The sequence below is a fragment of the Betta splendens genome, chromosome 9 (genome assembly GCF_900634795.4).
Source record: "Betta splendens chromosome 9, fBetSpl5.4, whole genome shotgun sequence".
NCBI lineage: Eukaryota > Metazoa > Chordata > Actinopteri > Anabantiformes > Osphronemidae > Betta > Betta splendens.
The window spans coordinates 15,460,904-15,474,263 of NC_040889.2; the positions used below are offsets into that span (position 1 = coordinate 15,460,904).

At 48.2% G+C, this 13,360-nt stretch overlaps 1 protein-coding gene across 14 annotated transcripts in view; it reads right to left on the bottom strand.

Moving 5' to 3' along the window:
- fbrsl1 (fibrosin-like 1) overlaps positions 1–13,360 on the bottom strand; it is a 230,013-nt gene that overhangs the window by 88,780 nt on the left and 127,873 nt on the right. For 11 of the 14 annotated variants that reach the window (XM_055511968.1, XM_029161934.3, XM_029161932.3 and 8 more), the window contains one exon: positions 944–973. The exons of the other annotated variants lie outside the window; for them this stretch is intronic. In XM_055511968.1, the coding sequence (XP_055367943.1) occupies positions 944–973 (30 nt within the window). The remainder of the gene's footprint in view (positions 1–943; positions 974–13,360) is intronic. 14 annotated transcript variants of the gene reach the window in all.

Sequence of the window (13,360 nt, forward strand, 5' to 3'; positions counted from 1 at the left end):
CCTCAAAGTTGATTTCACATACAGTTGATTTTTTTTTAAACAGAGAAAAAAACTTTGCCTGTTTAAGAAGCTGCCAGGCACTGATTGAAGCGCTTGGTTACCATGCGAACTCCAGCCTGTTGCTAGGGTGACTGTCCCAAAGTCCTTCCTGGGTAATTTTCGAGGTCACTGGTTTGTGCACGCCTATGCGGTGCAGATGGGCCCACCCTCATTCGGGGCCCAGCAGGAGCTCTTTCATTAGGCCCATTGAATGGCCTCATTCATCCCCTTCACCTCAATTGGTCACGCTGCGTCTCTGCAGAGCACCCAGCACAAACTTTTCTCTCTTTCCACTACCCCAGATCTTTCATGCACCACCCACCTTAGTCATGCTTCACTTTTGTTCACACGCATGTGGTGGCTGGAGCTTCGGGGCTCATCTTTGGCTGCAGACTACCTCAGACCAGCTAAGAGGTGGAATATAAAAGGCCACAGATACTGCTGCCTTTGTTTATCGCCGAGGACATTATGAAAAAGAGGCCACACGTGGCATGATATCAGTGGATCTAGATGAAGATTACGTGTACAGGTTTTTAACACAAAAACTTACAATAGCTGTATTTCTTTCTCAGGGTTGTAAAAAAAGAGCCCAAGGAGCTGTTTGAGGATAACGCAGAGCCGTGCTAGCACGTCCTCTAGTCCCTGACTCGTTTTGGCCCTGAAGTCCGGCCTAGTCAGAAGTGACTAATTGTCTAGAGTCGTTAGTGTGCCTGGATTAAGATCCACTCCAGCCGGTGACAGGGTGCACAATAATTTTGTTTCTCCCTCCCTCCTCTTCCCCTCTCTCTCGTTCTCCTCCTTTACAGCAGATTTACCCCCTCTGCTTCTCAAGCTACTGAGCTGTAAAATTGAGTGGATGGCAGGCAGGATACAGAATGAGACCTGGCATCGTGGACACACTAACCTTGAGGAGGGCCACTGCTGCTGGCTGCACCTAAAGAGATGGAGACAGAACATCAGCCATATTGGACTGAGGAGGTTCAAATGAGGAGGGAGGAAAGAGCAGAGGCAGAGAGGAGAGAGACCGAGGCCCTTTCTGGTGGAGATGGAGGTATCAGTCAGGGTGAGGTCAGACAGACACACAGATAGATGAGAGGATTTCAACAACAGAAAGAGGAAAGGAGAACTCATTAGGCATCGTTTAATTCAACCTCGTCCTCCACGGCTAACTCCTCGACTGCTGCGGTGCACGTGCAGCTCTGGAGCGCATGCCAACCTCTGCAATCACTACAGTAAAATATACAGTACAGTCCATGTTTTGCCAGTGTAGGATAAAAATGCCTCCCCCAGAGCACGTTTCCTACACTTCTAACAGAACCAGCGTTTGTAATGAAATTAACATGTAAAGCTACTCCTGGAAAGAATCCGAGCAATCAATTACAATGAATCACAAATACACTAGCTGTGGTTTTAGATGTGAACAAATGGAGCCTCGGTCGCTCACAGATGATATTAGCGCTCTGAGCCGCGCGCTCTCTCTCTCTCTCCACAAGAGATTAAGCGGGTTTGTAGTCTCCCAGGCGGGCGGCGCTCCCCCCTCCAGGGTGCAGCACTATCATTTGCAGGAAAATTACTTCAGTAATGAAGAATCCAGGCCCATAAATCCTCGTGGCCTCACCTTCCTTCGTCGCCCAAGTCTCGCCGAACAGCTAGTAAAAATTCCCTTTAAAAAATTCATAGTGCAATTTTGCTCAAATCCCTCCCAGCAAGCACAATTATGGAACTTTCATCTCAATTGATTTATGTCCTGGGCTAAGAGAGGGGGCAATGGAGGGGGTGGAGGTTGTGAAGGGGATGAAAAAAAACACAAGTGGTAAATCATTGTTTTTTTTTTAAAAAAAAGGTGTAAGGCCTTTTGTCTCGTTCACAGCATGTGCGCTGTAGCGCAGGCGACAGAGAGGTTCATGGATCGAGGGAGGCAGAAGAGGGAAGCGAGCGTCTGAAGGGTTTGAAAGCAGAAGCGAAATGACAAAAAGGAGGAAGACGAGGGGAAGGAGGCGGGGGTGAAAGAAGCGGCATTGCGCTTGATTAATAACACTAATCAAATTATACAGTGTTCCACTGTGCCCTGAAATCTGGGGCCATAATGTCCTCTAATGGCGAGGTTCATGGAGCTAAACTTCAGTGGGAAAACACGGCGCTGGCTGCTGCATGCCTTAATGAAGGCAGTAAAACATCCATTTCCAGAAGCCATGAAATGAAAGGCAAGATTGTAGATGTGCACCCGTTGGCTCCCCCACTGCAAAAAAAAGAAGGAGGCTGTTAACACAAAAGACAGTGTTGGAGAGAGCGAGCGTGAGCGAGCGAGCGAGCGAGAGAGACAGAAATGAGGAGAGAATAATACAAGTGAAGAGATTTAAAGGGCAAGAACACGGAGGGTGTGGGGATATAAAAAGAAAGGGGATGATGGAGTGAGGATGGGAAGACAGATCGGTGGATGCCCTCACTGCTTTTATTTCCAAAGAAGTCTTCTGGCACCAAGACAATGTCTGTCCACTGATTATGGATGAGCCCGGCTCCTTTACTGTGTCTGTTATACTTAGTACTGCTGACAGCAGCCACAATTCATCACTATTTAGTTGCTGATGCACCTAACCACAGCATCCTCCCCCTCATCTATCTCAATAGCGCTCCATTAGAGTATTCCCTCTGTCCATCCAGTCAGGCATTCTGTTGATCCATCCATGTTTCCGTTCGCCTTCATGCCGCCTGTTGTCCACCCATTCTTTCTCCTGGGCTGTTCGTTTACATACAGTATCAGTCCACCGGCCCGTTCAGTCTTGGGTAAGTAAACCTGTGCGCCCGGAATCTGACCCGTACAGTACAACAGCGATGCTCTGACCTCAGCCGACATGCGTTAGGCAGGAGGCGGGTTGTTGCTTCTGGCTGAGCAGAACGTAGCGGCTCAGTAGCACCGACGAAGACGTCTGCTGAATGAAAGCAAGACTCCAGGTTTACACAAAAGCATTACGCCTTGCATTTAATCTACTAAATTGCACATGCTACAAACAATCAAATCAGCCTTCGCATCTCGAGTAAAGCAAATGTTGTTCATACTCCTTGGGGCAAAATTTCTTCGGGAGAGGAAGGGGGAAAAAAAACAACAAAGCTGAGAAAACACAGATTGCTATTGTTATTATTATCATAATTACCCTTGTGCTTATCATGCAAGCCGCCTCAATCACGGTGAAATACACTTTCATTTGATGAAGCTTCCTGTTTTGACTGGCTTGAGTTTGGGAAGCCCACACTTGGCTGGCGTGCCAAAAACTCAATCAGGCGCAATTACATAGCCATCAGATAGAAATGTAATTGATTTGAAAGCTGACATGAGATATAACTACATTACAGTGGAGGCACAGTGGGGAGGCTCTTTGGGGACAGGGCCTACGGGGAGCTCATTACCGCCAAGCTTTGAATTATTGAGTGCTAAGGCAGTGACATTGAGCAACAGAGGCGGGCGATTGGCTGTAACAACTCTGCAAGTGTTTATCTCAACTTACAGCAACCCAAGACACGGTAAGGAGTGATAGGCCCGTGCATAAATATTGCATCGGGAGAAGTTGTAATGGTTCATAATTGAAAGGGTTCAGGCCAAGGTAGAGACCGTGGGAGGGCGTTAAGGCTGATGTTTCCACCGCTCTGTGCAAAAAAGGACAAATGCAACATAAAAAAAGACAATAAAACATAATAAAGTAAAGCCAAAGGAACCGAGTTCCCCTTTGCGTGACCCAGTTTGGGTATTTGCACCTCGATCCGCAGCTAGAAGCAAAAGAAATCTAGGCCTCACACAACCACACACAACCTCTATTATTGTAACACTACTAATTGCAGTCATTTCCACTTCTTAACTTTATAGGTACAAAAAAGCTTAAATTAGGTGACAGCCTCCCCAGCGGCAGGGATGGGTCTGACCCGGACCACCAGCCCACGGGCGTCCGCTGCAGCAGAGAGGGGAGGACTATAAAGAGGATAAAGACATAAGTGGCTGCAGAGGGGCCTCGGCCTCCCTGAGGATGCTGGTGCCTGCGCACCTCTGGGAGAGACATGCCCTCTAGGCCTCTGCCGATGATCTTCCCTCTTGCTCATTCCTCTGTCACTCTCCTCTCACACAACCCTCCTGTGAGCTTTCTCACAAGAATGAGGACTCAATTAAATCAGGCAAAATGAGGATGGGGCGGGGGCAGAGAAACAGAAAATGAAACCAAGAGACAGAGAGAGAGAGAGCGAGGCCTAACATTTTGCAGCCTGGAAACTGCAAACAGAGCATCGGGTGACTGTGCATGTGCATTAAGTCTTTAGCCAGTTAATCCCGTCTGCAGGTTAAACACGGCGTAGTCGCCGCAGAGAGGGATGCTGGGTAAACACACTGGTCAGACAGAGACAGGCCACCAGAAAAGCTCAGAGGGACGGCGATGGGAGCGGCGCAGACGCGTTCAAAGACACGCCGACACTCGGTCACATGCATGACATCAACTGTCACTTTAGACGTCTGGTAAAATTACATTTCCGCCTACGCAGGACTATTATTAGAATTACTCGAGCTCTTATTTTGACACGAGCTGCAGCGCGAGCAGACCGCATGTACTCTAACAAGTTCGTTTACGAATATGATCTGTGACCTTGGACTTGAGGCCCGGCGCTAAAGGTGCAGAGTGCGGCGGAACAGACCACCGTCATCAATCTTGCGTGTGCCCGGTCACCCTGCTTAACAGTATATTAGGGGGCTACAAGCACACAGCTCAGCTAATTTTCTCACAGCCTTGCAGAAAAACTGGCAGAAAACCAGATGTTAACAGAGGCCGGCTGCTGCCAGGTTTGAGGTCGCAGGCACCTACTGTATGGACGCGCGCACACACACACACACACACACACACACACACACACACACACACACACACACACACACACACACACACACACACACACACACACACACACACACACACACACAAACAGGGGTGGCTTATTGCAGCATTCCCAGCAGCTACATATGCTAAGTAGGCTAAAAACACACTCACACTCAAGCCGCTCTTTTTCCCGTCTCATCTGGACCGCCGCTCAAAGCACACGACCGTGTTCCGCATGTGTGCGAGTGTGTGTGTGACTGAGAAAAATACGAAAAACAAATAAAAACAAATGACCCATTTTTACCGTACGACTGCGTGATGTTATCTCCAGCGAGAGGCTGTTATAAAAGTAGCCACTTCCCTCTGACAGAGCGTAAATCTCTTAAGTATTCTGGGATATTTTTATGTTTAATTTTAACTGCAGTGCATATATTACAATGTTTTACCAGTCCCCGCTCTAGGATAAGGCTGGTAAAACAGACGAGTCAGACACTTCCAAATTTTCATATGATAAATACCTCGCATGTAAGGAGCCAGAGGGGATTGTGGCAAATGTATTTCCAAGAAAATCACTCTGCCACTAGTACTTAGAGTGATTGAATGGCCTATAAACAGAAGCAGCAGACTTTCTTGACGCTCTCTGGGAGATTCTAATGTAGTTGTGCTTCCAGGAGCTAAAGGGAAGGAAGGAGGTGGGGAGCCGGAGTTCATGAACTAAACAGTGGGTTCGGGGGCTTCGCAAATTACCCTGTCTGTGCACTTAGCCTGGGTTCTCAACTGAAACGGAAGAGTAAAAGCACAAGACTGTTGAGTGAAGCACATCAAGTCGGTCATAAGACACCCTCAGTCAATGGCTGACAGTGTTCCTCGCATTAGCCCAAATTAAAATTAGATCTGTCTTTAACAATCTAATAAAAAAAAGCCATATGATGACACTTTATGCTCGTTTATGCTTTCCATGTTCTCCTTTACAGACCCGGAGGAGGATAAATTCTCCTTTGTTCATGGTGCTCATAAAAGGACTCTTCCCTAGCTATGAAATTTATCGCAGTCAGATTAGTTTATCCAGATCTATATCCAATCAGAAAGAGTGTGAAGGCTGCAGATAGTCTTTGTGACATTGCAGGTCAAATTAGAGGCAACATGAAGATGAAATTTAATTTGGCACACATTTTTGGACTCCACTTAAAGGCATGACTTTGTGTCTCCACTACGCGTCAGCTGACATTGAGATTCTTACCAGGAGCTAAATACACGTGTGATCTGGTGAAAAGCATACACGCAATCCTATCCTCGTGTCAAAGATATCGAAAGGAGCTCCAGTAAAACCAACATGTGTCGATTTTCTTTCACTTTCCTAAAGTCAGCCAGATGCTGAATAATTGATTTTTTTGGTTGAGACAGTGTCCATTTCTGCAGAACTCTTAACAGGAAGGAGTGAGAAGAGGCAGCGCGGGTTCAAACTCTGCAGCTACAGCAGTTTCGTTAGTGGTGAGCCGTTGTACGAATGTGAGAAAACCACAATCTATGTGCCTATTGTGCAAACATGTGAAACCACAAGAGGTGCTGCGAGTTGCTAAAAGAGCAGCTAATCTATATACGGGGTTCACCCGCAGCCCGACGCAAACTGAAGCTCGGAGCTGTGAAACAAACACACGAGTTCAGTTTTCTGGCGGTGGAAAAAAAAGAAAAAACAAGGCGGATGCTCCCCTATAAGATACGAGAGCTTCGCAAAACACTTTTATGCAAATGATCGGCTCTGACCGCCACTGGAGGCGGCGCGGATGATTCCACACACCCAGGTGAGGGTTCAGAGCGCGACTCCGTCACCATCAAACCACGACATAACATTCTGCTGGTGCGACACATAATTAATCACGTTCTCCTGCTTTTGTCACTACATATGTACGGTACTTCATGCGCCCGACTCCCCAGACACCTGCAGCGCATCTCCTCTGACCCGAACACGAAACCAGGACAAGAAACACTAGCAACCATTTGGTTTTGTTTGTCCTCCTGGGGCCGTCTTGGCGCTCAGAAACCCTACCCTGGCATTTGCTCGAATCCCTGGAGAATGAAACGCAGAACCAGTAGCACCAGATAAAGCACCAGGTGACTGCAGATCTGTGACAGACCACCGAAGAAGCCTCCAAACGCCGCCTCCGTGACTCTGCTAATTCAACGCCCCCCTCCTCCTGCCCCACGCTTTGCCTCCACAGTGGGCCCCGTCTCAGCTTACATCCGGCCGGCTACCTTCGAAAAACAAGAGCCGCATCAATTTGAAGCGATTCAATTCAGCCGAATAGTGCACAGTTCATTGGCTTTTGGCCGGCGCTGGCGGAGTGGATGACAGCGGTGTGTGGAGCTGGAGAGTATCAGTTGACCCAGACTAATTATTCATAAGGTCTTGTTGTGATGGCTGCTGTTCTGCTAAGGTCAGGCAGGAGCAGCAAGGGGGAAAACAAAAACATTTCCTTCTAAACGGAGCTGACACTGCTGGGCGTCTACAGGAAACGCTGAAAGAAAACCCGATGCCGCCAAAGGAGAAAAAAAACTCACTAAAAGCAGAGGTCTTTGTGTCGTTGTAAGTGGATCGCAATGTGACAGCTATACATTCCCCAGATGGAGGCTGTACCGCTGCACTGGAAGATACAGTATCATTTAAGACGGGTACCCGTGCATGACTAAAAGCGGAATAGAGCAGCTCCTTAAATAATAGCATGCTCCGTGTCCTCGCCGCTGCCTTCAAATTTGTAATTACAGTAATTGCGATTTCGACAAATAGGCCTCCGATACGTTCCCGAACGGCAAAAACACAGGTTGCACTTCGCACGAGCCGTCGACAAAGCTCTAATTTACCGTGTCCTGGGTCGACGGCATGTGGAATATCTAGATGTGTGCTCAGAGATTTGGAAAAAAAATGATGTTTGGATGAGTCTTTGACTGCGGCTTAACTCAATCACTGCGGCGAGGAAAAAAACACAGGGAGAACACTCGTCACCTTTAAGCTCAGATAAACTGCCTCCTCACCTCTATTTACAATCAAAATGAACCACTGAAATGTGTGCCCACAAGTGCACGCACAAAGGGCCCACTTATGAGCAAGCACAATAGTGTGGCAATTAGCAGCTAGAGAGGAGGAATGCTGGATCGGTTACAGTTGTTGAATGTTAATTACAGCGTTTTACGGCATTGAGGAGATAACGAGTTAGCGCCTGGTGACAGCGGCGACGCGTCCTTTAACGAGAGCCGCGGAAATTTATGAAACTTGAGATCAGGGACAATGAGGCGTTACTGGCTTGTCAGGCGCTCTCCTGTTCGCCCTCCCTTTGTCCTAATGAAGGCAGACACGTCTGTGCTCTTCCCAGCGCCGTTAGCCCCCAGTGATTATTGTTTATCGAGGAAAAGCTTTGATTGGGATTCTGCCCACGCCGAACGGCCTTATTATCGCACATCACCGCTGCCACTGACTGAAAAGTCCCGGTAGAGGCGGGGAAAAAAAAAGGGCCAAAGATAAACACACGGTCATATTACAGCTAACTCCCTGACATATGCGAATGACCATTCATTCCTGTGTCTATAACTGGCGAGGGATCAAGGGCTCGGCGAAATCCACCGGGTTAATATGGTCATGTTGTGAAGCACGGGTGGGAATTTGGGTTAATGGAATCATTGATACGGCTCAGCTCTAATTCCAGCCACGCTTAAGCGAATCCATACCTCATGATTTGGACAAATCCTGGGACATTCTTCAAAGTTTCCCCCACTGACCCTGGCAAGACGCCTCGAAACACAAACAAAAGGCTGAGGATTTGTCTGAGTCTACACAGCTGCCGCTAAGCAGGATGGCCCAGGCCGAAGCGTTTTTATAGAGTATTCCATCAGTTACAGAGTCAAAAGGGCCTGTTCTGAAATATAATCCCCTATAAAATATATATATATATATGTAAAATGTAAAGAAAAAAAGATATAGCGAGGCCTAACACACAAAGGCTTGTCTCTAATGTAGTCAGGAATATGTGAGAATGTAAATGACTGGTTTAACCTCTAATCTCCTTATCAAAGCTGCTGACCTGTTCCCAGTACCTGTGGTGGGAGGAGCAGTCCTATACGTGGGAGCGACTAGCTCACCAGAGGGAGCAGCAGAAGATCCAGGCTGCTCGGATGGTGTTCAGATGTCAATAAAAACAGGTGTTAACCAGCTTAGCTAAGATGTTAAGAGCCCGGATAATCCTAGCCTGGATCCGAGATGGATCCGAGTGTGGAATACTAATGCTTAGAAGGCAGAGTTTATTAGGAGGTCGGGCCGCTTGAGTGGTACGCGCCGCCGAAACTTAGTTTGGGTGTGCTGGCAGCAGACTAGAGGATGGAGAGAGATCGTTCGGCTGCGACAGAGGTCATTCAAGTCAACAATCGCGTTACAAATGATCACATACAGTGATCACCGTAAAGGAGATGCAGCAAATGGTCAAAAGAAAAAAATATATACATATTCAAATAATTGCCACACACACATGGGTTTCACTTGATCGACTCCTGCTTCATGCATGCGCACACTCGCTTACATGTCACCCTGTAATCAAATCAGCATCTGGTATCAGGGCGGCTTGTGGTTCGGGTGCGCTCATTTTCAAACGCCACCTGCCAGCTCTCGCTCCTCTCCTCTCGCCGGGTGACATTAGCGCCAGCGTGAAATGTGATTTAGCATCGAGTAAACCTCTGCACCGGGCACATCTGAGTCTGAACACCTGGAAGGCCGGCGTGAATAATCGGCGGTCACCTAAGTCCCAGGGAGCCGTCACGCGTGCGGCGGCGGCGGCACAAAGCGTCAAGTCCGCTCCACTTCATCCTCGCTCGCGGACGGGCATCGATCGCGTTATGCAAAGCCTGCGTCGTTTCCCGACCCTGTAGCGCAGCTCCCAGAGACCTGCGTAAATCACTGGCGGATAGGGAAGTGCGCACTGGCAGCGGAGTGAAAGTGGCCGAGCTCAGCGTTTTCCTGCCCGTCTCCCCGCTGACCGCTCCAGCTGCCGGGACGGAGCCACGGAGCCACAGCCTGGACGCACGCAGCCCATCAGTTGCAGGACATTGTGTGCTCGTCGGTCAGGTTCGGCTAATGTGACACCTTTTGCATGATCACACATAATGCAATCAGATTTCCATTGACAGAGCGCCTGAGCTGTGATTAGATTTCTTTGTAGCGGAGGGGAGGAAAAAAAAACAGACAGTTATTCGCTGCTCGGCACTTTACACCCACTTTACAGCCAGGGAACTTACAAAGTACACGCCAAATACACTGCAACAGCAGACACGTCGCCTTCAAGTTGCCGGCATCTTGCCTTTTGATGAATGTCAACAAAGCAGTTAGCAGCGAGGAAATGAGAAAAAGAGGGAGAGAAGGGATGGGGGGGGGGGGGGGGTTGGTGAGGGGGACGACACAATTATAAAAGCTTCATTTCTTCAGAGAACCATAAAGTCGCGTCCCAGAAGGGCAGCTGAGCACAAATCAATTTCTTTCAGTCGATTACAAGCACTGAGGTTCTAACCTTCATTTGTGAGTCTAATACTCCAACAGTTATGTAGAACACATACCAATTAAGCAATTCTGCCGGAATAAGAGGGCCGTGAACCGACGCGATTATGGAGGCCGGGCCCCCGGGGAGGTCGGGTTATCGGCTCAGGAGCAGGGAGAACGAGGGGAGCAGGGCAGGGGGGCGCCGCGGCGAGGGGAGAGGAGGGACGGAGGCCACGGAGGAGAAAAAAAAAAAAAGTCATTTATTAAGCCTAATACTCTGTGAAATGTTCCCATGGTAATAAGGCGGGGAGATGGCGTTAATATCAGGGAGCCATGCGGAAAAGGTCACTCAATATCTGCGCCGCCTACCGGGGTCGCGCTGATGGGCGCTGCTCAAACACGTCTGATAACGCGCTCAGCGCCGTCGCCGGAGGTCGAGAGCGCGGCGTTTTGGGACACGCTGCCATTTGTGGAAATTGCACCGACGCGCGCGCCGCTGCGCTCCCACACCATTCCTCCCCCCCGCGCGCGCTCGCAGCTGCGCGGCGACACCCAGCCGCCGATTACCGGGCGCGAGCGCGCGCAGCTCCGCGGCGCATTATGTCTTCCAGCGCGTTCTGATTCCGCAATCATTCGTCTCCGCGGCGAGGTGAATACACGGGAGGCGCCGCCGGCGGCCGCTTGCTGATTCCCCCGTATCTGTGCGCACGCAGGCTGAGAGGAAATGCATTAGCAGCACTCTCCATCTTTCCGTTGTCACAAAGTAAATCTGATGCCATTTTCCTCTAGATTTAAAGAGCCTGCATGCATCTCTGCAGATACGTGGAGATCAACGCATTGTCATTCACCGCCGAGGCGCACCTTAACCACCGCCCTCGCTGCCAGAAGATTTATGGTAATTCCTGATAGCATGTGATAGGATGCAGCCCGTAAAACCATGTGAGGTATGTGTTTCTATGGTAACCCTTCCCTCTGCTCGCTAGCCCTGCGCCGTGGTGTTTCGCTTCTTTCCCCTGCATTGTAGGTGCTGTCTATTTGGATGCCAGTGGTAGGAATGAGATGCAGATTTGTGGCAAAGCAGAGACACAGATGTTTCCTCACTGCCTTTTAATCTCCCGCTCCCCCAGCGCCTGGCGAGAAACACTCCCTCTTTAGAATGGTAATTGGACCAGATGAATAATAAACAAAACGAAAACAGACCCGTGTTTATAAGGAGCGCTTTAACACTGGGAATGATCATACTTTATGGCTATTATTAGCACGGAGACAAAAGCAAGTGCTGCTTCTTCAGGGAATAATAAAGGACTGAGCTTTAACTTGTCTCATCAGCGGGAGACCTATCAGGGCCTGGCAGAGGACAACAATGCTCTGCTCATTAAGGCAGAGCAGCTCACGGTCCATCACTGAATTTCCCTTCGCGCCGCTTTCCTGTCCGGGCCGTAACAACAGCCATCTGAAAATATGTGTATAATAACAAGAGCCTGCACATCCTTTACGTTCCAGAACTGATATGTAAATGCATGTTTATTCATCCTCCTCTAATCATCTGCTTCCCATATGTCTAACATGTGTGTAATCAAATTACAGCCAACTCAAATTGCAGCCTGGTAGATTCATTCCTTGTAAATTTAGGATAATGATTTCATTGAGTACTGCCTGGCCCAGTGTCACACTGTGAACACTCTCCCTCCGTCTCCCATCCAGCGAAACATCAGCCTCCATACGAGGAAATGCTCCGCGCGTCTGTTGACAGCCCTGAAATAAATGTGGATATTTCGACACCGTGTGATATCAGAAAACCAGCCATTTGCATGAAAAGCCTGTCCCCTCTTTCTCCCCGGAGAGCTTTATTACAGGAGGATATTTCAAACGCTATCAAATGTGCCAAACATTTACTTTGATAACTCCATCAGATGGCTCCCTGGGTTTAATGGTAGCAATCTGAGGATGCTGAGGCGCCCGCCTAAAGCACAGACAATAATGGCAAGGAGGAATACAAGGAAGGGATGAATAAAATCTCTTTTAAAAGTTCATAAATAATGCACTTTGTGCGCTGGAGAATTGTTGCCTATTTAACTATGCATGCCTCTTCGTGGTTTCTGTGCTGGCGGAGACACAAACACAGCATGTATAGTGGGTCAACATGACAGCACAGGAGGAGGACAACCTAGGGCTCCATCAATCCTCTCAGCCTTGGCCTCCCACCCACGTGGAGCAACCCCTCCCCACGGCAAAATCTGCAGCCACAGAATGTCTGCACCACCTACTGTATTTTTTCTCGCTGTGCTGAAAAACATAATGACATAAGGGAAATGTAGCGAATGACCGACCGCTTGCCAAAATGAGGGAGAAGATTTGAGGAAATGGGAGGAAAACAAAGTGCAGGACTAATTATCCAATTAATGTGCAATTAAGCCCATGCGGCCTAATGGTCTGTGTTGGATTTGGTAATAGCTCTACCAGACTGAGGAGCCTATTAGACTCAGTGTATGCTGGTGTATGGGGCACAGCAGAAGCTAACGCTGTCTGATTGAGAAGTCCTGCTATTACAGTAGCCATCTAGAGTCAAGCTCAATACAAATGTACACGCAGTAGTTTGTCTCTGGGCTAAGACGGGCTAACTACGAATGGGAGGAAATAAAAATAAATAAATAAATCTCAACCGCCCTGACACAAAATTCAACAAAGCGTTTCATTAAGATTTTCATTATCTGCCATTGCAGAGTTTGCTAATAAATGCTAATTATATTCAAGCTAATATTTAATCACACACAATTTCTCCAGTCAACTCGGTTTGAGGAAATACTAATTCTAATGAACACATTCACGGTGCAGTTTATGAACTTCAGCACTGGCAAACATGGATGATGTTTAAAAATGCTTTTTCAACTATGAACGTTATTAGCTTTGACTAATTTCCTGCCCTAATTACATCCTCTTAGAGGAATATTTTGGT